Here is a 25,842-nt window from a genome sequence, read left to right as displayed (position 1 = left end):
TTAAAAAAACTATCAAGGATAATGGCCCTATGTTGATGGTTGGGAACAATAAAGCTCTAATTGCATACATTTCATTTTTCATTTAACTTTTATTTATCCTCGAGAGACCAATTGAGGGGTGACCCTCATTTTCAATGACGTCGAGTTCAAACAAATTCAAAGGAAAAACAACAATACATTAACAATATTCAACGCAAATACATCAAATACACAACAACAGGTGAAGAGAAAAACAATTGAAACATTTACACAGTGGTGAAATTAAGTGGTAGCAATTAAAATTAAATGGGTGAGAGTACAATATAGCCTAATTAAAACAGTTACAGGTAGAGTTTGGCAGATTTAAAATAGTTTGTTTAAATTGGTTAAAGGATATGAAGTTATTTAGTTTAATTTGTTGCTGTAAGTTGTTCCAGGAGTCAGGGGCACTGAAGCTAAAAGCTGTCTTTCCTAGCTCAGACCGGGCTTGTGGGACATAAAGCATAAGCATGTCAGTGGAGCGGGTCTGATAAAGCCCATCTGAGATTTGCAGCAATTCAGTTAAATAACGAGGAAGCTTCCCGGTCAAGGCTTTGTAAATTAAAATATGCCAATGTGCGTCACGTCTCTCTTTAAGGGAGGACCACCCAACCTTTTCATATAAAAGACAATGGTGTGTGTCATAAGCATCTCCTGTGATCCATACATGTGTAAGAAAGCAGCAGATTGTCTACTCAGAACCGTGTATAATTCCTGTGAATCTTCACACACCACTAAGGCGAAATAGTTACAGTTGCATACACAGGGTTATATGACATTCTTAAGGTGTGTTCACATACAGACTGTTGCTTGCCTCTTATGAGTGTGAACTGTGTAATTTGTATACTCAATCTGAATAAAAACTAGTCCAATGGATTTCTGTTGGTCTTGTTGTGTTTTACTTCTAATAAGGATCTAAAAAGCCACAATTGCTATGCAATCAGCCACCATAAGATAAAGGGATTGTGAAATAATGACCTGTGTGTAACCTCAGCCTTTGGATTCCCCCCAAAAACCCTTTACCTAAGGCTAGGATTAACGTGTCAACCAGGCAGCATGGACACATCTTGCCTAATGAGCTGCATCACAGGAAACTAAGCTCTACTCAAAGAGACCCAGGATTGACAATTATGTCCAGTGTTTCCCCCAGGATTTTTTTCAGCAGCGGTGGCGTGGTCCCCGAACCCCCCAGGGGGGCCCGGGGCCCCCGGCCTAATTTTTTTGTACCCTTTATATTTGAATGCATGGATCTGCACTTTGAGAGGAGAATATGCACTTATAACTATTTAGATAGATGGGATTATTGGTGTTGTAACTTTGCCTTTTGTGTCTTTATTTACAGATTTTGACATTTTTGTATAAATTAATATTTAAACACAAAATGCCACAATGCAGAAAATTATTTGCACAATTTATTTAGAGTTTTTGCCTAATGCTTAAACCAGACCTGCAAACTCTTAAGAGGTGAAAAAGGTGAAAAACACCCGACCCCTCTGGACGACTCGTAAATATTTTTTATTTTTTCCTTTATTTGATTTTTGGGGACATGGGACTAGACAGGGACGTTGGGCCTATTTTCTTAAGGGGGAGGGGGTGCTGTAAATGGGAAGAGGTTCAGTAATGTCCAGAAGTAGACCTACTGGTTATTATGAGCAATTGACAAGCAGGACCTAAGACTTTAAAGCCACTACGAGTAACATGGCACGTTGGCGTCCCCTTTGGACAAAAGCGGTAGTATTTTTACGACGCCCGCTGTCGCAAAGCGCGTGCCAGGCGCGTGAGTGTGAACTGAGAAGGGAGCAATATAGTGCATGTCCGTGTGTTGAAAGTGTGAGGACTCTTTTCGGCTCCGTGAGAGTGGTTTTGACACTGCATCAACTAATGCCAGTCACTGCCACACACACCTGATTGCAATGAGTTGAGCAGTGTCACCTAACTACTCTCTCTCACGGAGCTGAAAGATTACGTGTCCGACCGTGTCCGACTCCTCACAGAAAGCGAATGAACGATAGACGGCAGTTAGTATGGATCACGATGAGGTAATGTGTTTATGTTGTTGTAAATAATTACTATTTCAGATAATGGTTATCTGATGATGGTGAAGCAAAGCAAACTTTGCGTTAGTACCAACCGCTCATTCATTTAGGAGTAAACACTGCAGTCTAGTTTCGCTCTCGTGAAATTGTATACACGTTGCTTGGCAACGCCCTCGTCCCCCGAGGTGAGTATTAATCACTCTCCCTTTTAGCTTTTCTTCATTGCATTCTCTTTTCTTTCTTTGATGGTTCAGCCCCGTTATCAGTCATTATGACGACAAATAACTGTATCAAACAAGGCTCCCGCTCCCCTTCCCTCACCTGGAGGGATAGGCTTCTCAATTCACGTTGCAGCGCCACACTGAAATCTGCGACCAATACGGATATGTGACCATAGAGCCTGCACGAGCGAACCGAAAATCGGACTGGGTGTGAAAAGCAGTAATAAAAACTATATAAAAACGTATTTCTTTGCACTGATGGTCTCGTTTGCTGTTAAAGGTAATTTATGATTATGAGAGGAAACATGAGGCTGTTTAAAAGATATTTAAATGTTACTCGTAGCTGCTTTAAAGATATGGGATATAAATGAAAAACTATCGTAAGACAAAAATTGGTGCAGTAAATGAAGCTGTCGTAAGCGTGCGCTGGCTGGGTCAGTGTACATAATTCAATGTATTTCTTCTGTGCTGCTCAGTGAGATAGTTTACCTGTCGTAGGTCGATGAAGGCCAGCTGGAGTGTGTCTCCTTGGAAGCCTGGGACTGGCTCTGAACTGGCAAACACTGAGAAGAAACAAAAACGCCATCAGACAACAAATCCCTTCCAGGGTCACGGGCCCCTTATCCTATAACAAGCAAAACATCTGTAAGAAGCTGTGCACTGATGTTGCTGGGAAATCCTGCCAGGCGACTTCAATTAGGAATACAGTTGGATGCCATCCGTTGGCAAGAACCAAATTGATCAAATCCTGGTACTTAGCTTTTTTTAAGCTGGTGAGCAATAGCTAGCCTGTTCTCAAAAGGAACTGTGATTTTGGCTACTATAATATTTTCTGCACTCCTGGATAGAAGAACAATGTCTAGTCAGAGTATGGTTACTGCCACCTCTTTTAAAAAAAGAGACATTTATTCTTTAGGTCCACATGAATCTCCCAGTCAGAAACTAGATGCACAATGGGGGTAAAGTTTTTTGGAAGTTTTTCTCGCCCTAGGACCCTTATCTACACCCCTTTGGGAATGGACAACTTTGATCTTTATTTGGAGTTGAGGTCAGTCACAGCATGCAAGAGGAAGGTCAAATTGCCCAGTTTGGTACATCAGAAGTCATTTCCAGAACAGAGAAGCACCACACCTTACACCTCCCAAGCAGATGGCTGTTGCCAATTGCCTTCAGCAAGATATTTAGTTTAGCCATGTTTTTTTAAAGTAGCCTCTTGTTAAAGAAATTCTTTTATCAAAAAACCCAAGTGTTTTTAATAAAGAGATCAGTCAGGCATTTTCAAGGCAGTAAGTAAGTAAGTAAAATTTATTTATAAAAGCACATTTATAACAGTTTTCACTGACCAAAGTGCTGTACATAGTGCATTCAGTAGGCCAACATGAAGGTAAAATAACAACAACAACAATAGAAAAAATAAAGATAAAAATACAAAATACATATAACCCGGACTTCCACACACAAACATATATAGTAGTGTAGAAGTCAGATAGCTAATGGGGAGGGAAAGCCAGGGTGTACAGATGGGTTTTGAGCCTTGATTTAAAGGCAGTAATGGAGGGGGCATCACGTATGTCAGGTGGCAGTTGGTTCCACAAGCGTGGGGCAGCTACTGCAAAGGCCCGGTCACCTTTTTATTTTAGTCTGGATCGGGGGACAGTCTAAGGCACACCTGTGCACTAATCATGATGTCAGATCAGCATCTTGATGTGGCACACCTGTGAGGTGGGATGGATTATCTCAGCAAAGCAGAAGTGCTCACTATCACACATTTAGACAGATTTGTGAACAATGTTTGAGAGAAATGGTACAATTGTGTATCTGGAATGAATTTTAGATCTTTAAGTCCATCTCATGAAAAATGGGAGCAAAAACAAAAGTGTTGCGTTTATATTTTTGTTGAGTGTATAAATGACCTAAAGTCTGTTTGTTCTTGTAATCTTTTTTTATAAGCAGATGACTCTGCGCTGGTAGTTTCTCACAAAGATAAACATTTTATTGAAAGAACTTTCAGAAGAACTTGTAACTGTTAGCAGGTGGATGTCTGACAGCAAATCTATCCATACAACCGAGAGGATTATTTTAGATGTATAACTCAAACATCCACCCCAGGACTACTCATTTTTGGACGCTTGGGTCAATGCACTCATTGTATTGGTTAGATGTTAGTCTCTTGGCAATGATGGACCGGAATATTATCCCTTCAATATTTAGCAGGAAGATATCTGAAAACTGGTCAGATCCTGATGAGTTATTTTCTTCATGGACAAAGCAGCCATGTCCACACTCCAGAGCCAGGGTTCCTGCTTCTTCTTTCAGAGTGTCTTTAAAAGATTTGACAGCATCTTCAGAGCCTGATCACTGCATGAGCTCCTCCAACAGCGACCTAATAAGGGGCCATGTCCACCAAACGCGCTTTTTCAAGGCGGAGTGCCTGTCTGCTATGCATTCTCAATGGCAGGACTCGCTATCAGCGCGCCTATTGGAAGGCCCTAATGGTTCTAAAATCTTGACTTCCTGAAATATGACTGAGCTTATTCTGTCCTACCAGGGGATCTCAGGCAGACAAACTCAGTGTGCTCTTTTAACTCTGTTCTTAAGACTACCTTTTATCTTATTGATGTTATTGAATAAATGAAACATACTGTATATAAAACACATTTTGTATCACCTACTTGTCAACAGAGATACAACTCACACAAAACAAGACAAATGATAACAATTTGTTAATTTTTTCAGTCTGAAAAATAAAATGTATTTATTTTTATATATTGAAAATGCATTTTTTTTCAGACTGTCCCCAATGTAGAAGATGGTTTCTTATATGTTTCCTTTCAGTCTGTGATCAAACTGAACACAGGCTTCCTTTTTTATTGATATGAAGACTATCCTGACCTGTAGATAACATAAGTTTATAATATTAATAGAAACTAAAATGACATTAAGTGTTTTACTTACATTCACACTGAATGACATCTAGGTTGAATTGCTGAATGGCTCCCATACTGATCTGTTTGAGTTCTGTGTCCAGCAGCATCTGCATCAATGATGTGGACAAATGCTTGCAGGCTGACATACAAGCTGTCTGGGCCACCTTACCCTGCAGAGAGAGAGATAGTGAAGTGTAGGAAAGATCAAGATGGGGATGAAGAAGGCAATGGTTAAGAAAAAGGCAATGACAGACGTGATATTATGTCATCTGATGGGGTGACCATGAATACAAATAGTAGAGATCATGCACAGAAAGGATTGGGGTAAAATTAAATGTTTAGGATGGACTGGTGAGGCGAGCAAAGAGGGTATGAAAGGCATTGTGAAAAGATTGTCAGAGAAAGAGTAAAAGGTTATAGGGTGAAAGAAAATGAGGTGTGGGAAGAAGATAAGGGAGTAAAATAGATATGGGGGATGATAAGCAAGAAGGCTAAAGGATAAATAATTGACCATTATGTCCATGTTGAATTCTGGATTTAAACAATAAAATGGGGGAAATCTGTATCAGGCAAATAAACAAATACTTCACACAATCAACTCAATCAACCAAAGGAGTCGGGGATCTATAGGTTGAGTGAAAAACTTCTTCAAAGTTACTCGATTATTCAATTATATTCCTTCAAAATCTTATTAAATTAGAATTTAATGTATTTCTGCATTGAGAAAGGACAGCAAGAGAGCCTCAAAAAGAGGAAGCTAGCACTCGGCTAACCAGCTACAGTAGTTCACCAACTAGTTCTGTGTAGTCGTTATTAACAAGCTTTCAGCCCTAGAAATGTCCTAAGGCTTCCCGGATTAATTGACCTGGACAACTGTCTAATGTGTCCAGGCCTTTAAAATGTGTTACTTGACTTGCATGGGATTATCGTAGACCGATGTACAGGAGCATAGTGAACAACAAGACGGGTCTGTTTTAAAACCACGACCAAACCCAAATGGGGATTTCGGCTGCAAATATAAAAAGAGGCCTATCAGCCTCAGCTGGAGCAACACAGTACTGAATGCAGGCAAGGTAACATTCACTGCATTCACAGGCTACCTTTTACGCACAATATAGGCAGAAAGGTATCCATTCAATTCAATGCATAAAAACAAAAGGACTTAAGAGCATGTGGGTGTTGGTTTGACTAAATGTTTTATGTCATAATGAATTTCAGAAGCATGAAACACTTGTAAAGACCGCTTGAACACCATTTTCAATAACAACATCCTTGTTAGACTTACGCCCTGTTCACACTAAGAGCCGAAACAGTGCATCCGCCAAAATACTTTGGCGGATGCAGCCTATCATCCACATGATAACAGAAAACGCAGGCTTGAAACCGCAAACTTTTGAAACCGCAAACTTTTAAAACCACCTCCCAGGGTGGAATCTTTTGAAATCACAACCGATTTGGAATCTTGTAAACTGGCGAAACCATTTTCCCTGGTAACGCTGACGTCACGGCTCCACTTCACACATGCTCCACTTCATTACATTTGCTGTCAAAATACCCACACGCGAGTTATAAAGTTAGAAGACAACATGCATGGTGTTTCGCAGCACCATCACTGTCATCAGCGTAGAGCAGGGGTGTCAAACTCATTTTCACAAAGGGCCGAATTACGACATGATAATCACACGAAGGGCCAGACATGTCGCTTACTGACATGCCTTCTTTTTATTCCAAAAATCAAACAACATATCTAGGTATATAACCTGCGTACATACGGGGCATAGGCTAGGTTTCGTTTACATATTTTGGGGGACAAATTATAGGTGGGGGGTATGGGGGTGCTCCCCCAGAAATGTTTGTGCGTCAAACACTTAATTTCCTGTATTCTGGTAGATGTTTCTGTTTTCTGTGCCTTTTCTGCATCAATTTATTGTGGAAATGTCTTTATTTTTCTAAAGGAAAAGACAACATTCAGGTTCCTGGTGAAACAATTATAAAGGACTATAATGCAGTAAGGCTCTCAGGCATTCTGGATTGAGCCACAATATGTTTTCTCTTGGATTTTTCAAAACTTTCTGCACTTTCAAAACATATCACGTTTTTTTATTTTATTTTTTTATAGGAATCATGACCCAGCACCAGTGTTAACTATTTATGACACTTTACATTGGTAATGAAATGCAAAGCCACCATTGGAAATGAAAGGGGTGGGCTATCAGCGGCTATCTAACGTTAGCTAGTGAGCTATATTGTAACTTGAGGCAAAAGTTAGAAACCAGATAATGTTAGCATTCATCCTTAGATAGTTGACACAATCAATCATCATATTAGCATGCTATTTAGCCACATAGATTGGCCTATTTACAGCCATTAGAAAACTGACATCTTTTCTTCAATGCAAGTTCATCAATTCATGGCTTAAAATCCTGAGCTGTGGAACTTTCAGCAGACATTCCTAGTGGTAAGCTATGCGAGTGTCCTAACGGTTGGGAGCGTGTGCGACGTGCGGATATGGCACAGGCTCCGCATGAGAAAAAAAATAAATAAAAATAAAATATATATTTTTTTTTTTTGCGGGCCGAATTTAATGGAATTACCGAATTGGTTCGCGGGCCAGATTAAATATTGAAACGGGCCAGATTTGGCCCGCGGGCCAGAGTTTGACACCCCTGGCGTAGAGTGTCCTGCAGGGCTCAAAAATAACACTCGCCAATTTAGTCTAAAGGCCAGGACACACCAGCCCGAAAATCGCCGTCGTTGAGTCGATAGGGGGTCGGGAGACGAATCTGTTTGGTGTGTGCCGTGACGTCGGCCGACGTAGAGGTCGTCGGGCTTGTTTTGAACATGTTCAATCGGCAGCCGACCGTCTTTCATTTGGAGCAATTTGATTGGTGGAGGGCTAGCGAATCAGTGAAGCCCGGAAGTGAGGCGGGTAGCACAAATAGCTAACAACAGCTAGCCATCGTTTTAATGTGTTTGTTCGTTTCGTTTTGAGAGTACTCACATGCATCAACCCTTGTTGACTGCTCGACACCATGCTCGACACTCTCTGCTAAAAATTGTGCTCTTATGGTCCATAAATATAAATACGTATTTCTATCTATGTTTATGCTCTAGAGAGCTGTCCCATCATTTCCGGCTTTCGTATTTTTTCGGGCCACAATACAGATTAGCGCCGCCTGCTGTTATGGAGACATTACGTCCCGCGCAAGCAACAGAGCGTACGGAAAGTCAGCAGTCAGTTTGGTGTGTTCTCTGGCCGCGACGGGAAGCCTGGAGCTTCCTGAAAAGGCCGACTCCATTTTTTGCGTAGTCGGAACAAGTAGAAACAAGTCGGACTGGTGTGTCCTGGCCTTAACCGAGTAGTAAGTTATTGAGACCACCCGCCACTTCGGCCGGGGGAAGATTTGAGCTCTGCCGTTTTTTCTAGGAAAAATTAACGTGTGTCACCACCTGTAATGCCAGGGACACGGCTTTCTACATTAAAAAACACTATCTATAGATCAGCGCGCAGCGGTTAAGTTACTGTTCAAACAAAAAGAGCATTAAGGCTGTGGTTTCACATTAATAGCATTTCACTGGACAAACGTGAGCTGATTTTTATTTTGAAGTACGCCTAACAGGAAGATAGCCGCTCACACAGCCCCTTCACAGCTCTGCAGCGCTGCAGTCACTAACAGCATGTCTTCTGTTTTCACGAGTTCAACGCGGTGAAATAAGAGGACAGAAAGCTTGTCATTTACCATACTTGTAACCCTAAGCTTACACCAACCGCTTCATGAACGTTAGTGGCATTCATTTTCGGTTACAGTAAGGTTTTATGCATCCAATTGTACCGGATGAGCTATCTACTACGCTAATTGTCACCGGCAGCTACTGGCTTGGCAAGTCTACTACAGCGATTTCTGCCCGTTTTTCTCCGAAACCATGTGCACGAGTGAAGTTTTCAAATCAATTGTGTCTTCACGTGGAAACTTTTGAAAACGTAATGGGGAAAACCGTTACGTTTTCACCGTGTAAACTGCCCCTTAGGGTTCCCCTTGTTGGCTAAAGTTCAGTCGTTGGACCAGTGAGAGTGCTCCATTCAATTATTTGGCTCTGGCCTGGTTGGAAGAGGTAAGCTTCACGAGGTACAGAATCTGTATCAGAATACTTTATTAATCCCCAAAGTGGCAATTAATTTCTACAGTCTATCCCATTCATGTATGGATGCACATGTACGAGCATGAGCATAGTGAGTTGGACTCTTATTTGAAAATAATTGATTGATTTGAGAACTTGGTTGTTTGCAGCAGTATTTTATTTTTTATACTGAAAAAGACCTACAGTGCTGCTCGAAAGTTTGTGAACACTACAGAGATATTCTGTTATTTTCCTAAAAAACACAAAACTAAACTTATAAATAGTGCTGTCAAACGATTAAAATATTTAATCGCGATTAATCGCATTAATGTCAGTTAACTCGCGATTAATCGCATTTATATTCATTCTAGCCTGAATGTCCCTTGATTTCTTTTTGTCCCATTATTTTTTCTCATTTTAATGCTCTTATCACACCCATTCTAATTATGATATTTAAGAAGAAATACACTGAATTACAATGATGTCTACACCATTGTAATTCAGTGTATTTCTTCTAAAATATCATAATTTGCAATTCAGTGCAAATAACAATAGCCTATAGACCCCCCTCGAGGCTCGAGTCGCCCTTCGTAGCGAAAATTAAAGTTAAAATTAATGACTGGCGGCTGCCACTAACATTCATGGAGGTTTTGGTGTGCACGCAGGGTTATAAGTAAGACTTTTGCAAATGACAAACTTTCGTTTACTGTTCTTTTTCCGCGTAGACCCGAGTCACACACGGAAGAAGCTACTAGTGAAGGTCGCGCCGTTGAGCTAGGAAGTGCTAGGTTCCGGTTTCTGCTTCAAAATAAAAGTCAGAATTGACTTGCCGTTTTGCCAGTTAAATGATTTTAATGTGAAATTACGCGGTAGGACATGTTCCGTTTGAATTAACAGTAACTTAATGACGAGCCATATGTATAGTTTGTGGTGTTTCAGTTGTTCTAACATTACTAGTTGATAGAACAGCATGTGAAAAAAACACAACGTTTGCTAGGCCAAGACGAGCGTTAATCGCGCGATAAAAAAATTGACGCCGTTAAAATGGGTTTGCGTTAATGCCGTTAATAACGCGTTAAACTGACAGCACTACTTATAAATGATTATTTATACACCAATTCATAACATTGACTTTTCACATAATGGATTCACACAAAAGAAAAGTACATGTTTGTATTGTTTATATAACGAAAGAGATTGAGTCACGAAAAAGTCAAATTTCATGGGTGTAAAAATATGTGAACCCCTTCAGTTAATAGGATATTGCCCTCCTTTCGCTGCAATAACCTCAACCAAACGGTTTCTGTAACGACTTATCAGTCTCACATCTCTTTTGGTCGATCTTTGTCCACAAAAAAAGTTGAGATTTCTAAAACTGCACTGTTGCACGCAATCTTCCCTCTATAATTATCCACCTGCGGTGAATTGTGCGCAGACGATCTCCGCCCCGTGTCCTCCCACTTCACCTCCCAGTTTCATCCCACAATCTACCATACATGGCGAATGCTAAATAGCTCCTGAATATGATGACGCTCTTAATAAGCACGGAATTTTGACTGACATAAGAAGGGAAAAAAGGGAGGCAACCGGCCGCTAAGAAAGCGACTGGGAAGGAAGAAAGCCCGTGCTATGCGCCGCTGTAACTGGCACACAAACACACACGCGCGCACTGATCACATATCATGATTGGCACAGTCATTACAGTCTTTGTTAAGCTGTTTTGCCCAACTATGTACTGTATGAAATATCACGTATTAGCGAACCTGTACGACTATATGTAGGCCTATATAAAATGTGTTGTGAGAAGTGAAATAATGCATTAGCCTATAGTCTATTCCAAAGCATTGTTTCCCTTCCGTGAGATCCACACATTTCCAACAACGTTAGATTATAGTTTAAACTTTCAGGGTTAGTTGTTAAAAAATATATAGTTTTAATTAATATGTTTGGCCTTAACTTTGTTCAAACACAGCCTAAAATATAGACTATTTGCTCTCCCGCTGGCCACTCACGGACACACCTCCCGACGTACTGTATATGATATTATTATAAAGTAGAACTAAGATTAATTTAAAAAAATATAACCAAAACATGTATCTACTTGATAAGTAAATCAACCTACATCAGTACTGCATGCCAAAGAAAAGACAACAGTAGCCTATATTCGCAACAATAGGTACGCACATATAATTGATTAAATATATTGGGTGCCATGCATTTCACAAGGATATGTGTGTTTTTCCGATGACAGAGCTTTATTTCGTGGTGTTGCCATTGAGTGTTGCTGATTCCCCGAGTCAGGAAAACCTTGCGGTAGCTCTACGCATGGTCAAAAGTTGGCATGGAAATACGCACACTTCTCTGCAAAGAATTATTTTATAAATACCACCGTTTTGCCACCGCACATTTGACCGCACATTTCTGCCGTCTACGCAAGGTTTTTGTGCGCAGCAAGCTTTATAAATGAGGCCCCAGGACTTTGACTGGGCCAATCCAGAACATGTACAGTGCATACACAGCGCTTCACTTAACTAACACAATTAACAGGAAAAAAAAGGTTCCCAACCTATGATCAAGCCTGAAAACAACTGTGCACTTTTTAGGTCATTGCTACTTAGAACTACAGTAGACATTTTTTTAATTCAAAATGTAATTTTAAGAGCTGTTTCATCAATTACATTTTTAATCTCAAGAGATGTTTCATCAGTAAATGAGATGAGAGTTGATGGGGGTCATGAAGTCTGTAACTGATGGTACAAGACCATTTATAGTGCTATTAATTTCCCACTGTATGTTCTTTGCAAAACGTTGCACATAAAACAAAACACACAGGAAACCCAACACATGCAGGTAGGGGAAAAATAAGCTCAATCGAGGTATTAGAAATAATTTAGGATGGATCTGTAAAGTACAGTTTGTGTTGGTGGTAAACAAGAACAGGACATCAGATCACAGTCCATTCTCACAGAAACTCATGCTAAACCCCTCCAACCCAGGTAGGATGTGTTGAACCCAATGCCAGGCATAATGCATTCTTAATAAGATACATGTACATAAGGAAACATCCTAATTAAAATAGAGAGAAAGACAATCAGTGATCCTGTAATTAAAGGCATGTGAGGTAATAAACAGAAATCACTGATGGCCTTTTTTTAACCCCAGAGAGCCACAGAAGTTTGAGAAGAAAGTCAAAATGAGGGTTTTTGGTTTGTTTTTGGAAGCTAAACACAAACAATTTGGGGAGATTTGACTACAAAATATTTACAACACACAAGCAAATTGCGGACTCTGCATAGAATAAGCGCTGTTCACAAAAAGATGTTCCATTAAGCAAAGGGGTCTAAGACTAAACATTAAACATTCATTTGTTTTGGCCCCCTATCAACACCAAGGCATCCTTCTTGAACCCTGAAGACTGGTGAAAATGTTCAACAGAAGGCAAGCTTGTTTTTTGGTATAGTCGTGGAAAATGAAGCTTTAAATAAACAATGAGGCGAGCCTGGTTGGGGCAGTGTTCCGATAAAGTACACAAGGTAACTAACTATATCATTTCTAAAGGTTTGGGTATGCTTCAAATAAATGTTGCATGTATCATTCAACCACATCTAAAGCCAACAGTGTTTTTTTGCTGTTTTAAATTGCCAGACTCGAAGACAGGGAGGAAAATGCTGTCATAAATTGTAGATTCCTTGTCCTAACGCCATGTAGTTTCATACCTCAAAGTGTAACAGTGTAGAAAAAATGTAAATCTATGTTTAAAGGTGGAGTCAGCAATTCTGGAGAACACCTGAGTGTGTGCTGGAAAACAAGGGAGATATTCCCACTACGCTACAACAAGCGTTCTACAGAATCTATGAATCCACCGTTAAATTTCTCAAGCACACTACTGGACTCATGTAGGCAAACAGATATGAGTGATACAGATGGAATTATCAAGGTCTTTGAACACAAGACATGTGACTTCAGTTGAGAATGGAAAGTCGTTCTGGAACATAGAAAAGTACGTGTGACAAAATAACTGAAGACGATGAAGAGCATAAAGAGCTGGCTAGCGGAGCTTTGAGTTGAGATTTTATAAATAATGAAACCATGAGTCAAAAGATTGACTTTTATTTCAAGTGTGATATTGAGATGAGTAAATAAGTTCTCTTGGTCCTCTCTCACTCTAAGTCCCCCTGAATAAAACACATATGCAAACAGCTCCCTTTAATGTCCTCACAACAGATGCCACATCAACCAACAAGCTTGGAGATTTGGAGCTTCCACAGTCAAACATAAACATGCTATTTTCATGTCCCGTCTGCCTGTCGAATGGCAGTCTAGTATTTTTAACAGCCAGGAAGGAAATACTCACCGACATTGACGCATGTTCATTGTTGTTATTCTGAGAAGAGACACCCCACCAAACCAAGCAAAAAGTGGAAGAGGGCAAGGGAAAGAGGGAAAGGACAGGAAAAGAAATGTGGCAACAATAAATGGACAGGAGGAGGTCAATTCAACTAGAGATATGTTGCATGCTTGACAAGTCAAATGAATCAAGAAAAATAAAACTGCTAGTAAAACAAATTAGCGCTGTTTATTACAGGGGTTGTGGTGGGGGAATAGAGGAGACTTGAAAAGCAAAACAAGTTGGAATTCATACAAAACATGATGAGAGATGTTGAAGAGAAAAGCAGGCAAGTGGGCTACTGCTAGTGGGAGTGAACAGCTATCTGAGTCAAAATACATATTTACTGACCAAGCCATTCAAACTTGATATCACCAAACACATGGTTTTGAGGATGATGTCAGTATGTGCCAAAGCAGTTAACAAAGTCAGGAACAACAGTGTACCGTGCATAAGGACCGGCGATCACGCAACATGTATTCAGTTCAACTTTAAATTCACAATGTATAAAATCTCCCTTTTTAGAGAGAGTGCAAACATTTTAAAAGGAATGTCACAAAACATATAGCAACACTGCAGAAAACTTCAGTGTTGAGGATAAATAGAAAAACACAATAAAGGAACTATCACAGAAACAAAATCCCTGTCTCACACACACACAGAGACACCACTTGAAAGCAGCTAAAATGAGTTTAAATCAAAGAGACAGGCAGATGGTTGACTGGGTGAAAGGTTAGCGTGTGAATATGAGACTCACCGGGAGATGGGTGAAGACCTGAAAGGTGGAGCGCAGGAAGTTGATGAGGTCCATGAGGTATCCAGAGGCCCGGCCGTCAGACTCAGACATGCCCCACTCGTAGTCCGCTAGCTGGATGAACTCATCGATCTTCTGGTTCAGCTTGGTATAGATCTCTCCTTCCGCAGCGTGACGCGCATCCTGGAAGACAGCTTTGATAAGACTCTTTGACGAGACAGTTTTGGACTAAAAAAAACTGTTTCAACTACAGTGTGAAAAACCTTCACACACACAACCACATCTCTTCATTCCAACACAGATTCAAACATTTGAAAAGGTGCAGAGCTGCAGCCTGTGCATTCACAGGGTGTAAACTTAGGCTAGTCTTGAGAACAATCACATGATCAGAATGCAGCCGAAACCGACAAGAGCTGATTAAGGTATTTACTTTTACCAGTATGATGCATATATTAAGCATAGCATCTCTAAAGCTACTTGGCAAACAATCTGATATGGCTGAGGTGAGGTCACAATGCTTTGAATAAGAACAGACAATACTGCAGCAAGAGCAGGACAGCATGTCACTGAAGTCCTGGGGCCTCATTTATCAACCGTACTTAAGGAGGGCGTAAGTACATTGCCACGCAAAGTATGGAATTTACCAAAATGTACTTAGACTTATGAATGTGTGTAAATTTAAGCACAGCTCTGACCATGCTTACGAACAGAATCTAGTGGTAGAATAGCGATATTACAAGCACAAAGCAAAGCATTTAAGAGTTTCAACGTCTGCATTAACACTAGAACCGCCAGCGTTCTCTTTATATCTATAATCGCCACACGCGTCAAATCTACCCGTGCATTTCTAGTGTCATACAGTTGTTTGTTTAATCATCATCTGTGTTTTGGACCTCTTGTTTTATAATCGAAGTATCTTTAAGAACACTGATCACTGATCACGTTGGCGACTCAATAATGAAACTGAAAGTAGATATAATATCGCTAATATATCAATGAAAACAGACGGTCAAAACAGCGTCCAAATGAGCTAAAATCCTGAATACAATAAATAGTTACATGGCACACTTATTTTTAGGTAAGCTCTAATTGATTATTCATTAAATGTGTCACATGTTTACATGTTTTGAAGTGGAGGATCCCTCCGATGCTCTCTGCGTCTCATCTGACAGCACTCAGCTGTGAGCTGGACGAGCCGCGGTGACTCGCCAGACTCGCCAATCACTCATTTCACTTAGTAACTCTAATGTTGTTAGGAACTTATCTTCATCTCTTATTTATTGAAAGAGTTTATGAATAACGATCTGACACGTAAAGTTGTCAGATCGCGGACCCCAAACAATGCCGTTGCCTTACAACTTGCTCAAAAATATCACATTTTCCCATGCAGCAAGCTTTCTTTTGTTTTAATGCCTGCACTAAGTGAGCCAACAAAATATGTTTTGCTTTGATTCAACCTCGTTTACAAGGGTTTCCATTTATGTGTTGGAGAAGTTTCTTTTCGTTGCCCTCTTTGCCATTGTGGCGGAGAGGGGTAAAACACATTCACATGGTAGATAAAGGGATGTGTTGTGACCATATATGGTTAATTGGAGGCGTTTCTGAATGCAAATGGTCTGAGCGTGAACGAGCATGGTACTTAAGAACATGTGGGATTTATCAAGATTGATGACTTACTGGTGTGCGTACGATAGGCCAGCGCACGTTTGATAAATACCGATTTTTTGTACTTAAGCACATATTACATTTTATTCGTAAGAGAGAACCTTTTCTACGCTCTGTTGATAAATGAGGCCCCTGGAGCTTCCAGCACCAAGGGACAACTGACATAACATGTAGCGTAGCATCTTCTGGACTAGTGTGTTCGAATTGGAAAGAGCAGTAACACATCACTCCAACAACAAACTGCATAAGACAAAGAACAATCCACAATACATTCACATTTACCTTAAATGTGGACAAGCCATAGAGTCGTGTGGTGTGTACTGTTTCCGGGGAGACATTGGTGATGTTTGTTATGAACTCCTCTAGATACCTGCAGGCCTGCTCGAGGTGGGTGGTGTTAATGATGATCTGCACCAGCTACAGAGAGAGAAGGTTAATATGCAACACTTAATGGCAACAGTGTTGGTTTAGAACACATGATGTGTGATTAGAAAGAGCAGAGTACCTCAGTCAGTCCTATGTGAGGCTTCTTGATGAGGTTTTGCAGACAGCTGCTGAGTGTTCTGGTCAGCAGCAGGTTGGTGGATTTTCGCAACATGTCGTCAATCTCTGTTGAACTTGTTGAACAGACAAAGTTTAAGTTTAACAAGTCTAAATATTGTAGTTGTTTTAAAAAAACATGACAAAAAGCCAAAGGTGTGTCCACCTTATACTGAAAAATGAACATAAAGACTTTGTTCAGACTGCAGAGAAATTGTCCAAAGTTTGATTTTCTCTTGCTCATGTGTTTTTTTTTCATGACGTTGTGCACAGCTCAAGTCACATGGAATCTGATATTTTCCAATTCTGATTTGTAAATCCTTAACAGGTCTGATGTCCTGCAATGCGACCTTAGGTTTACCTGTCATACCAGAATTCATGCGTCTTTTCCTTGACCCTGGTTGCCATCTAGCTGCTGGACTCACTTAATGGTCCAGAAAAGGCCATTGTTACAAATGTGGCTCTTTTTATTTTTATCAGCACATCAATGTGCAGATCCATTACACATGACCTTATTATGTATTATATCATAATATATACAGTACATGAAAGTGTAAGCACTGACTTCAGCAGTCTCCTGGTTGTCTTCCGTATGACAGCATCTTGTGTGTGACTGCATGTTTGTGATGGTTCTTTTGCACATGGGGGTAATTTCAGAGTCATGCCCAGTTAACATTGGACACACTTAAAAATCAACGTGAACAGCCAAACTAAAATATGGGATTTTAGCATTAAAGGGATAGTTATTTATCATTGGAGACAGTTTTCAACACATTTCATTCAGTCCTTCTAGTTGCAGAGTTTGCTCGTGCTAGGCTAGCGCACGGGATTGGGGTCAAGCAGAGCTGCTACTAAAACAGTTTTACCCACTCCACAGTACACCCGAGGATAATCAATAATAACGCTAGACTACAGATGTAAATGTCTGTGCTGATAGAATAATTTTAGAAATAAAAACAATCTCGCATTGCATGAATTATCGCATTTTGAGGGACTACTTTCTCAGCAGAAGCGGAATTTTACTTTGCTATGTAACCGAATCACTACAGCAGAAAGTAAACAGAGCAGCGTGGGACAGAAACTGAAACGAACGACTAGGCAACATGGTGCGTCAGTGTGCATTCAGGAATTGTACAAATAAACCCTACAGATGGACACCACACAGTTTCCACAAATTTCCAGTGCGAGATCCAGAAAGGACGCAACTGTGGCTTGTTGCTGCTGGCTTGGACATCAATACACCGGCGGAAACTGTTCGCGAACGGTGTATTTGTAGCGATCATTTCAGACCGGACGACTTCGAGAAAACCCGCAATAAGAAATCCCTGAAAACGAATGCGGTGCCATCCATCTTTTCAGATGCACCAACAGGCACTGATGAACAGGTAATAACTTTTCGTTGGCTGGGCTAATTGCAAACTCCCGTTGTTCTGTCCCGGTCCTCTACTGCAGCTCCAGCGGGGGCTGTCTCTATAGACGCTCTTTCTCTTTTTCTTTTTTTTTTTTTCAAATTTATTTATTGGATTTTATCATTTTTATAAACAACAAGAACAAACACAAGGAACAACTGTCTCTGAGTCCAAAAGGTATCAAAATATATCATAAGAAAAAAATAATAATAATAGGCTTTCATACAAAAATGTGTAGAAATATACATGATAAAAAAAAACAAGCATCGACTAAATAAAGTAGGGAACACAAATACACAGTTAAAAGAAAGTATAAAAATAAATAAAAGAGGGGGGGGGGGGCTCAGTTTTGGGCCAGAGTTGATAGCGAATTGAAATAATTTATAAAAGAAGACAATTTTTTTATAAATTTGTTAGTGCAGCCTTTCACTGTTAATTTAATTTTCTCGAATTTAAAAAAAAACATAACATCTTGGAGCCAGATTTGAATTGATGGGGGATTAGGGGATTTCCACATGAGTAAAATACGGCGTCTTGCCAGAAGGGAAGTAAAAGCTAATGTTTCTGATTGTAAGGCTGTGATATGGGGTTGTTGAGATGGGGTTCCAAATATTGCGATAAAGGGGTCTGTTTTAATTTGGGCTCCTAGAACCTTTGTCATGGCCATAAAAAAGTAATTCCAGAATCTATTTAATGTGGGACAGTAAAAAAACATATGGCTCAAATTACAAGGGGAGGCGTGGCATCTGTCACATTGGTCCACAACATTTGGGTAAATTTCCGATAATCTAGATTTGCTAAAGTGGACTCTATGTAACACTTTAAACTGTATAAGCTGCAGCCTGGCACAAGGAGATGAGCGTATACTATGCACCAGAGATGGGGGTAAGTCACTAATGTGCAAGTCACAAGCAAGTCTCAAGTCATAACCTTCAAGTCTCAAGCAAGTCCAAGTCACTGTGGTGAGAATCAAGCAAGTCACAAGTCAAGTCATTGCTCAGGTCAAGCAAGTCACAAGTCAAGTCATACAAAAATCATATTATCTAACCCAGTTTCTACATTTAAAAGACCTGCATTTCACAGTTCTCTTCTTCATACCGTCATCGACAACATCATCCTTGAACTACAATTGAATTATTCTTGGTCTGACCGAGGGGTCTTCAACTAAAATTGAAATGGGTCCAGTTGACAACATTTTCTTACAGCAAAGGTCCGAATCTCATAATGTCTGCATCCAATAGCGACCCCTTATCTATCACATATGATCAACACCGCACATTTCCTTTTCTTTCAACCACATTTAGGCTACTTTCAATTTTCAAGTAGCTTACTTTTAACATGGAAAACAAGAAAGGCAAATAGTAACAGATAGCCTACTACTTAGGCTACACAAAACAGACACTTAAACCTGCAGTGTGTAGAATTTGGGGTTTTATTTCCTAGCAGATTTTGTAGAAAGTAATTATAATATCCATAAGTACATTTAATTTAGTGCATAATAGCTGAAAAAATGTTTTGAATTATTTATTTTTCTCTTAGAAAGGGTCTCATATATGTCCATATTTCTGCATATTTTGGACCAAGGCCTAGTGCCGCCATCTTGAAAGTGTCATAGTTGGAATGTCATCAGGTGCATTGTTTAAAATTTAGAATTGTTCTTGTCCTTGAAGGCCACTGTAGCTTCTGTTATTATTCGAAAGGGTTGGGGTTACCCAGGGAGCGTTGCATTCTAGAACTTTCTAGAACTTTCTTGATGATGTCATATTACACACTGCACCTTTAATCCCCATAATGCATTTAGAATAAAACAGGGCAAGGATCTGCGCTATGGCAAAAATATCATATCACCTTTTATTTTATGGCAGGATCACATTTTGATTTATCCCGATTAATTAATTTTTCATACTGGGGGGCGAACTGTCATAACGGGCAGTTTGCTGTGCTGTCGGTGCGGGTGCGGCGGCTGTGAGCTGTCGGAAGGAGCCGGTGAACGTGGAAGGTTGAACTGCATCATATTAATAACCGCTGTTTTGTCTCACAGAGATGCTTATATAAAGCCTACAGTCCATGGAGGTAGGGCGCTCGATAAGGAAGCGTGCGTTATCAAGGCAGCAGCGCTGCAGGAAACGCTCGTTATTTTCGTTTTCTTTTACAAGACTTCCCGGGGCCGTTACAACGTGAAAAGGGAAGGGAAGAAGGCGCTACATATTTACTGTGATAAGCGTGTGGGAGGCTCACGTGAATTACTCTTGGTCTAGCCCATGGACATATAAAGAAAGGTCTAGCCGCCTCCATGACTGCTGCTCCTGTGTTGACCTGCTGACGCTGTTTGTCCGTGCAGCGCGCTGCGTGCATTGCACTGTAAAATCACCCGATCATGTTTCAAAATAAAACATAATTTCTAACGTAATCTAACTTTTAAAAATTCAAGTCATTTCGAGTCATCTGTCTCAAGTCTAAGTCAAGTCTCAAGTCATGAAGACCAAGTCAAAGTCAAGTCGAGTCTTTTATCAGTGTTAGTCAAGCAAGTCTCAAGTCCTCAAATTTGCGACTCGAGTCTGACTCGAGTCAAGTCATGTGACTCGAGTCCCCCATGTCTGCTATGCACAGCCTTATCCCACCATTGATCTGTCAAATCTACCACAAGCTCACGCTCCCAAGCATTTTTGCATTTGACAGTGGAATTGTTTTCCAGAGCCATGAGTTTGTCATAAATCTTAGATATTAGTGATTTCTGCTGAGGTTTTAAGGTCAGAAGGTCTTGCCATGGTTGGTTAATAGAGAGGGAGGGATAACATGAAAAAAGAGCGGAGGCACGATGCCTAATTTGAAAATACATAAATAAATGGGATGTAGGTAAATCAAAATCTTTAGACAAGTCTGAAAAAGTAGCAAAAGTACCGTCTTTATAAAGGTCTCTGAAAACTTTAATGCCTCGATTCTGCCATAACACGTAGGAGATATACCCAACAGATGGGGGAAATAGATGATTGTTCACTATGGGCATCAGAGTGGATGCAGAGGAAAACTTAAAATGGCGCCTAAATTGGGACCAAATCCTCAGTGTAGATAGCACAATAGGATTCTTAGTGAAACTAGAAGGGTTAATGGGCAATGAAGATGTGAGTAAAGCCGGTAGTGCAGAGGAGAAACACGACTGGGTTTCAAGCTTACACCATAATAGTTCTGGAGATTGAAGCCAGTAAGTTAATTTATGTATTTGTGCTGACCAATAATATAGAAGAAAATTTGGTAAGGCGAGGCCACCGTCAGATGTGAATTTTTGCAGTAATGACTTTCTTACCCTGGGAGTCTTACCTCCCCACAAGAAGGAAGTAATAGTACCATCCAAAGACTTAAAAAACTTTTTGGACAAAAATAAAGGAGTGCACTGAAAAAGAAAAAGAAATCTTGGTAAGACATTAATTTTTACCACATTAATACTACCTATTAATGACAGAGGAAGAGAATTCCACCTCTTGAAATCTAGTCCAAGCTGGGTAACCAAAGGGGCAAAATTGGCAGAATAGAGAGAAGGCAAGGTCACATTAATCCCTAAATATTTAAACCCTGAGGGGCTGAGCTTAAAAGGAATATCGGACTGTTTGAGTTGTAAAGCTAGGGTGTTTATGGGATAGCATTCACTTTTAAGTAGATTAACTTAATAGCCTGAGAAAGAGCCAAATCTCTCCAGCAATGATAAAATTGGCGGGATAGTAGTCAGGGGGTCCGATATATACAAAAGAATGTTGTCAGCATAAAGAGACAATTTTAAGTCAATGCCAGAACGAGGAATGCCGTGAAAGTGGGGGAGGGATCTTAAAGCAATTGAGAGGGGTTCTATGGCCAAAGCGAAAAGTAAGGGGGAGAGGGGACAGCCCTGTCTAGTACCGCATGACAATGTGAAATATTTAGATCGGGAATTATTCGTGTGGACACTGGCTTGAGGGTTAGTATACAGAAGCCGAATCCAATAAATAAACCTGTTCCCTAGGCCAAACTGTTGTAGAACTTCAAAAAGATAATGCCATTCTACCCAATCAAATGCTTTCTCAGCATCGAGCGAAATAACAACTTTGGGCGTTGAGGCGGAATGACCAGAGAAAATTACATTTAAAAATGTTCGGACATTGAAAAACAACTGGCGCCCTTTGATGAAGCCATTCTGTTCTTCTGATATGATGACAGGAAGAATCTTTTCAAGACGAGTTGCTAAGGTTTTAGCTAAAATCTTAACATCAACATTAAGAAGTGACAGAGGCCTGTACGAGGCGCAAGAAGTAGGGTCTTTTCCTTTCTTCAAAAGAAGGGATATGGACGCTTGGGTTGGAGTAGGGGTCAATGCACCACGTTCTAGGGATTCGTTAAAAACAGAGTTGAGGAGAGGGGCCAACTTATTAAATCATTTCTTAAAAAACTCAACTGGGAATCCATCGGGGCCGGGTGTTTTATTGTTTTGCATGGCTTTTAATTTCTTCCAAATTTAAAAGGTACATCGAGCTCATTAGCAGTAGTGGGATCAACTTTGGGGATATCAAGATTCTGGAGGAAAGAAGTCATTTCTGTCTTGTCTGATGATGATTCTGATTCATAAAGGGAGAAATAGAAATCCCTAAAGGTGTCATTTATAGAAGTGGGATCAGAGACAAGTGCGCCAGAGGAATCTTTAATTTGTGGAATTAATCGAGAAGTAGTTTGACGTTTCAATTGATGAGCCAGGAGCCTACTCGGCTTATCACCATGCTCATAATAAGTAGCACGAGAACGTAGTAAAAGTCGCTCAGCGTCGCTTGTTGTAAGGAGGTCCAACTCTGCCTGCAGATCATATCTCTGTTTCACTAAACTCTGGGATGGGTTACTGGCATTTTGGCCATCAATATCCCGGATTTTAATTAGAAGTTCATTTAGCCTGGCCCTACGGGTTTTATTGCGATGAGCTGAGTAAGAAATAATTTGACCACGCAAATAGGCTTTGAGCGACTCCCATAGTAATGAGTAAGAGACAGAGTCATCTTTGTTAATAGTTATGAAGTCATCAATTGTGGACAATATAAAGGTGTTGAATGCATCATCAGACAGAAGCAGAGTGTTAAACCTCCAGGGTGAGGAGAAACGAGGTTGGTCTGAAAGTTGTATATTGAGACTAAGAGGAGCATGATCAGATATAACAATTGAATGATACTCGGAGGTCACTTTGGGGACCAGGGAACCATCAATTAAAAAATAATCAATGCGGGAATAGGATTGATGGACTTGGGAGAAAAAAGAATATGCTTTAGTTTGGGGATTATGAAATCTCCAAGGGTCTACAGACCCATTTTGGAGCATAAAATCAGAAATGTATTTAGACATGGAAGATTGGTTGAGAGTACGGGGATTCGAGCGGTCCAGTGTTGGATTCATAACACAGTTCAGGTCCCCAGCAAGAATTAAAAGATGGGTGTCTAGGAAAGGCAGGGTGGCAAATAATCTATTTGTAAAATCTGGGTTATCAAAATTTGGAGCATAAATGTTTACTAATAAAACCGGATTCTGGTATAGAAGGCCTGCGACAATCATATATCTCCCATTCTTATCAGCTATGATCTTAGAAGCGGTAAAATGTACCCTTTTATTAACCAAAATAGATTTCGAATCAAAAGTTGAGTGGAAGACATCACTGACCCATGGACTCTTAAGTCTAACTTGATTCCTATCACGTAAATGCGTTTCCTGTAAGAATACAATGTCGGCATTCAATCTCTTCAAATGAGAAAGTATTTTAGATCGTTTAATGGGGCTGTTCAGACCTCTCACATTCCAGCTTAAAAATCTAGTAGTGGATCCATTGTCTGAGTTTGGGCAAGTTGTATTAATCATCTAAAGGTTGCATTTTATCAGGAATGGAGATGGTAGAAGAAAAGAGGAGATCCCCCAGGGCAAAAAAAAACACAAGTAATGATACAGAGACATAACACCAGAAACAACCACAACCCACCCAAACCCACCCCCCTCCCGCACATCAATTGAACCCATCCCCAAACGATGGGAGCAGCAGTGCAGACTCCGACAGGAGCCATGCTCTTTCTCTTTCTGCCCTTTGAGCATCCATCTCTCTCAGTTCTTCATCAGTGTATTCCGGCTCGTACAGGTACGGTTCGGCGGATACAACAAATTCCTCATAATCATCTTCAAAAGCAGATGCATCGCTAAGTCCTCCAAACGTGGCCATATCTTGTTTATTGAATAGGCTAATAAAATTCCTTCGTGCACTGTAGGCTACTCTGCGTCTGTAGCAATGACAGCGGCAGGTGAAATAACTATTATAGATCCGGTAACCTAGGTATCAGTCCGCCGCTGCCGCATATAAACACTGCTGCTGAGACACACCAAGCCTCTCAAAATGCAATATGCAAGGTTGTTTTTATTTCTAACATTATTCTATCAACACAGACATTTACATCTGTAGTCTAGCGTTATTATTGATTAGCCTCGGGTGTACTGTGGAGTGGGTAAGACTGTTTTAGTAGCAGCTCTGCTTGACCCCAATCCTGTGCGCTAGCCTAGCACGAGCCAACTCTGCAACTAGAAGGACTGAATGAAATGTGTTGAAAACTGTCTCCAATGATAAATAACACTCAGGCTAACTTGGGAATCAGGCCCTATGTCCAAAATTCCAAACTATCCCTTTAAATGGGAATGGAGCACTTGGCCTGCAGTCTGAACGTAGCCATAGTATGTGTTGAGTGAGACCAACCTGCGGTGTAGCGACTCAGAGAACTTGAGGCTGGCGTAAATGAACTCTTTGACCTGTGTGTAGATCTGAGGGACAGACTGGGACATCGGAAGTTTCTTCGGAAAGTCTTGCTGCTTACACACACACGCACACACACACGCACACACACACACACAATTTAATTAAATGACTGACATATCATCCACAGGTTAATCATTTCAAGTCTTAATCCTTTGCAGAGAGATGTTTTAATGTAAACTGGAAGGCCCTCGTGACATTTTCTTCAAACGTTCTTTAGAAGGTAAATGTTCCATAAGATGACAAGTCATACTTAACTTCAAATGTTATATGTCTATATGCATGCGCAATCAAGTAATCAGAACTCTTGCTTTGGATAAACAAGTTTGTGAGTGTATGCTAGTCAAAGCTGTTACCTTCTCTATCTCAGCATCGTGGAACGGAAAGCGGCTGACCACTATCTTATACTCTTCCTCTGTCTCCACTGGGATGGGACTGTAGTTGTCCAATTCAAAGATCTCCCTGTGAAAAATAACACATTTAAGTGTTAGCGCGCATTTACATTTCTGTTATGAGTATTAGAGTTTTAAGAATCACTCACTTAGACAAACATTTTTAAAGTACAGTTTGTTTTTATACATTGGATTTCTTCCAAAGATGACAATATCGATTGTAGGTATATTGCTATAAATGGATAATAATAATAATAATAATAATAATAATAATAATAATAATAATAATAATAATAATAATAATAATAATAATAATAATAATAATAATAACATATTTTATTTAGCAACTCAAGAAATCCTTACAAGTACAGATAGGACAATAAACACATGATAAAAATGTATAAATGTTAAAAGACAAAAGAAAAAAAACACATGATATGCACATTTTAATAACTAGAAACATCGACAGCATAAGGGAGTTAATAATAGCTGTATTACACAGCAACAGGAAAGGCTCATTTAAAAAGGTTTCAGTTGTGACTTTAAAGAAGAAACAGAATTGCACTGGTGCAGACCCTGAG

The 25,842-nt window shown here is 40.1% G+C and overlaps 1 protein-coding gene across 1 annotated transcript in view; it reads right to left on the bottom strand.

Moving 5' to 3' along the window:
- exoc6 (exocyst complex component 6) overlaps nucleotides 1-25,842 on the bottom strand; it is a 72,137-nt gene that overhangs the window by 5,818 nt on the left and 40,477 nt on the right. Inside the window, exons 15-21 of the mRNA XM_080049069.1 lie at nucleotides 25,226-25,331; nucleotides 24,813-24,922; nucleotides 16,633-16,744; nucleotides 16,410-16,544; nucleotides 14,466-14,645; nucleotides 5,231-5,372; nucleotides 2,765-2,838 (exon numbers count right to left, since the gene is read on the bottom strand). Of these exons, the coding sequence (XP_079905195.1) occupies nucleotides 2,765-2,838; nucleotides 5,231-5,372; nucleotides 14,466-14,645; nucleotides 16,410-16,544; nucleotides 16,633-16,744; nucleotides 24,813-24,922; nucleotides 25,226-25,331 (859 nt within the window). The remainder of the gene's footprint in view (nucleotides 1-2,764; nucleotides 2,839-5,230; nucleotides 5,373-14,465; nucleotides 14,646-16,409; nucleotides 16,545-16,632; nucleotides 16,745-24,812; nucleotides 24,923-25,225; nucleotides 25,332-25,842) is intronic.

The sequence above is a fragment of the Ammodytes marinus genome (assembly GCF_949987685.1).
Source record: "Ammodytes marinus genome assembly, chromosome: 20".
NCBI lineage: Eukaryota > Metazoa > Chordata > Actinopteri > Uranoscopiformes > Ammodytidae > Ammodytes > Ammodytes marinus.
Note: the sequence above shows the minus strand (reverse complement) of the source record. Positions and strands in the feature narration are given on the sequence as shown.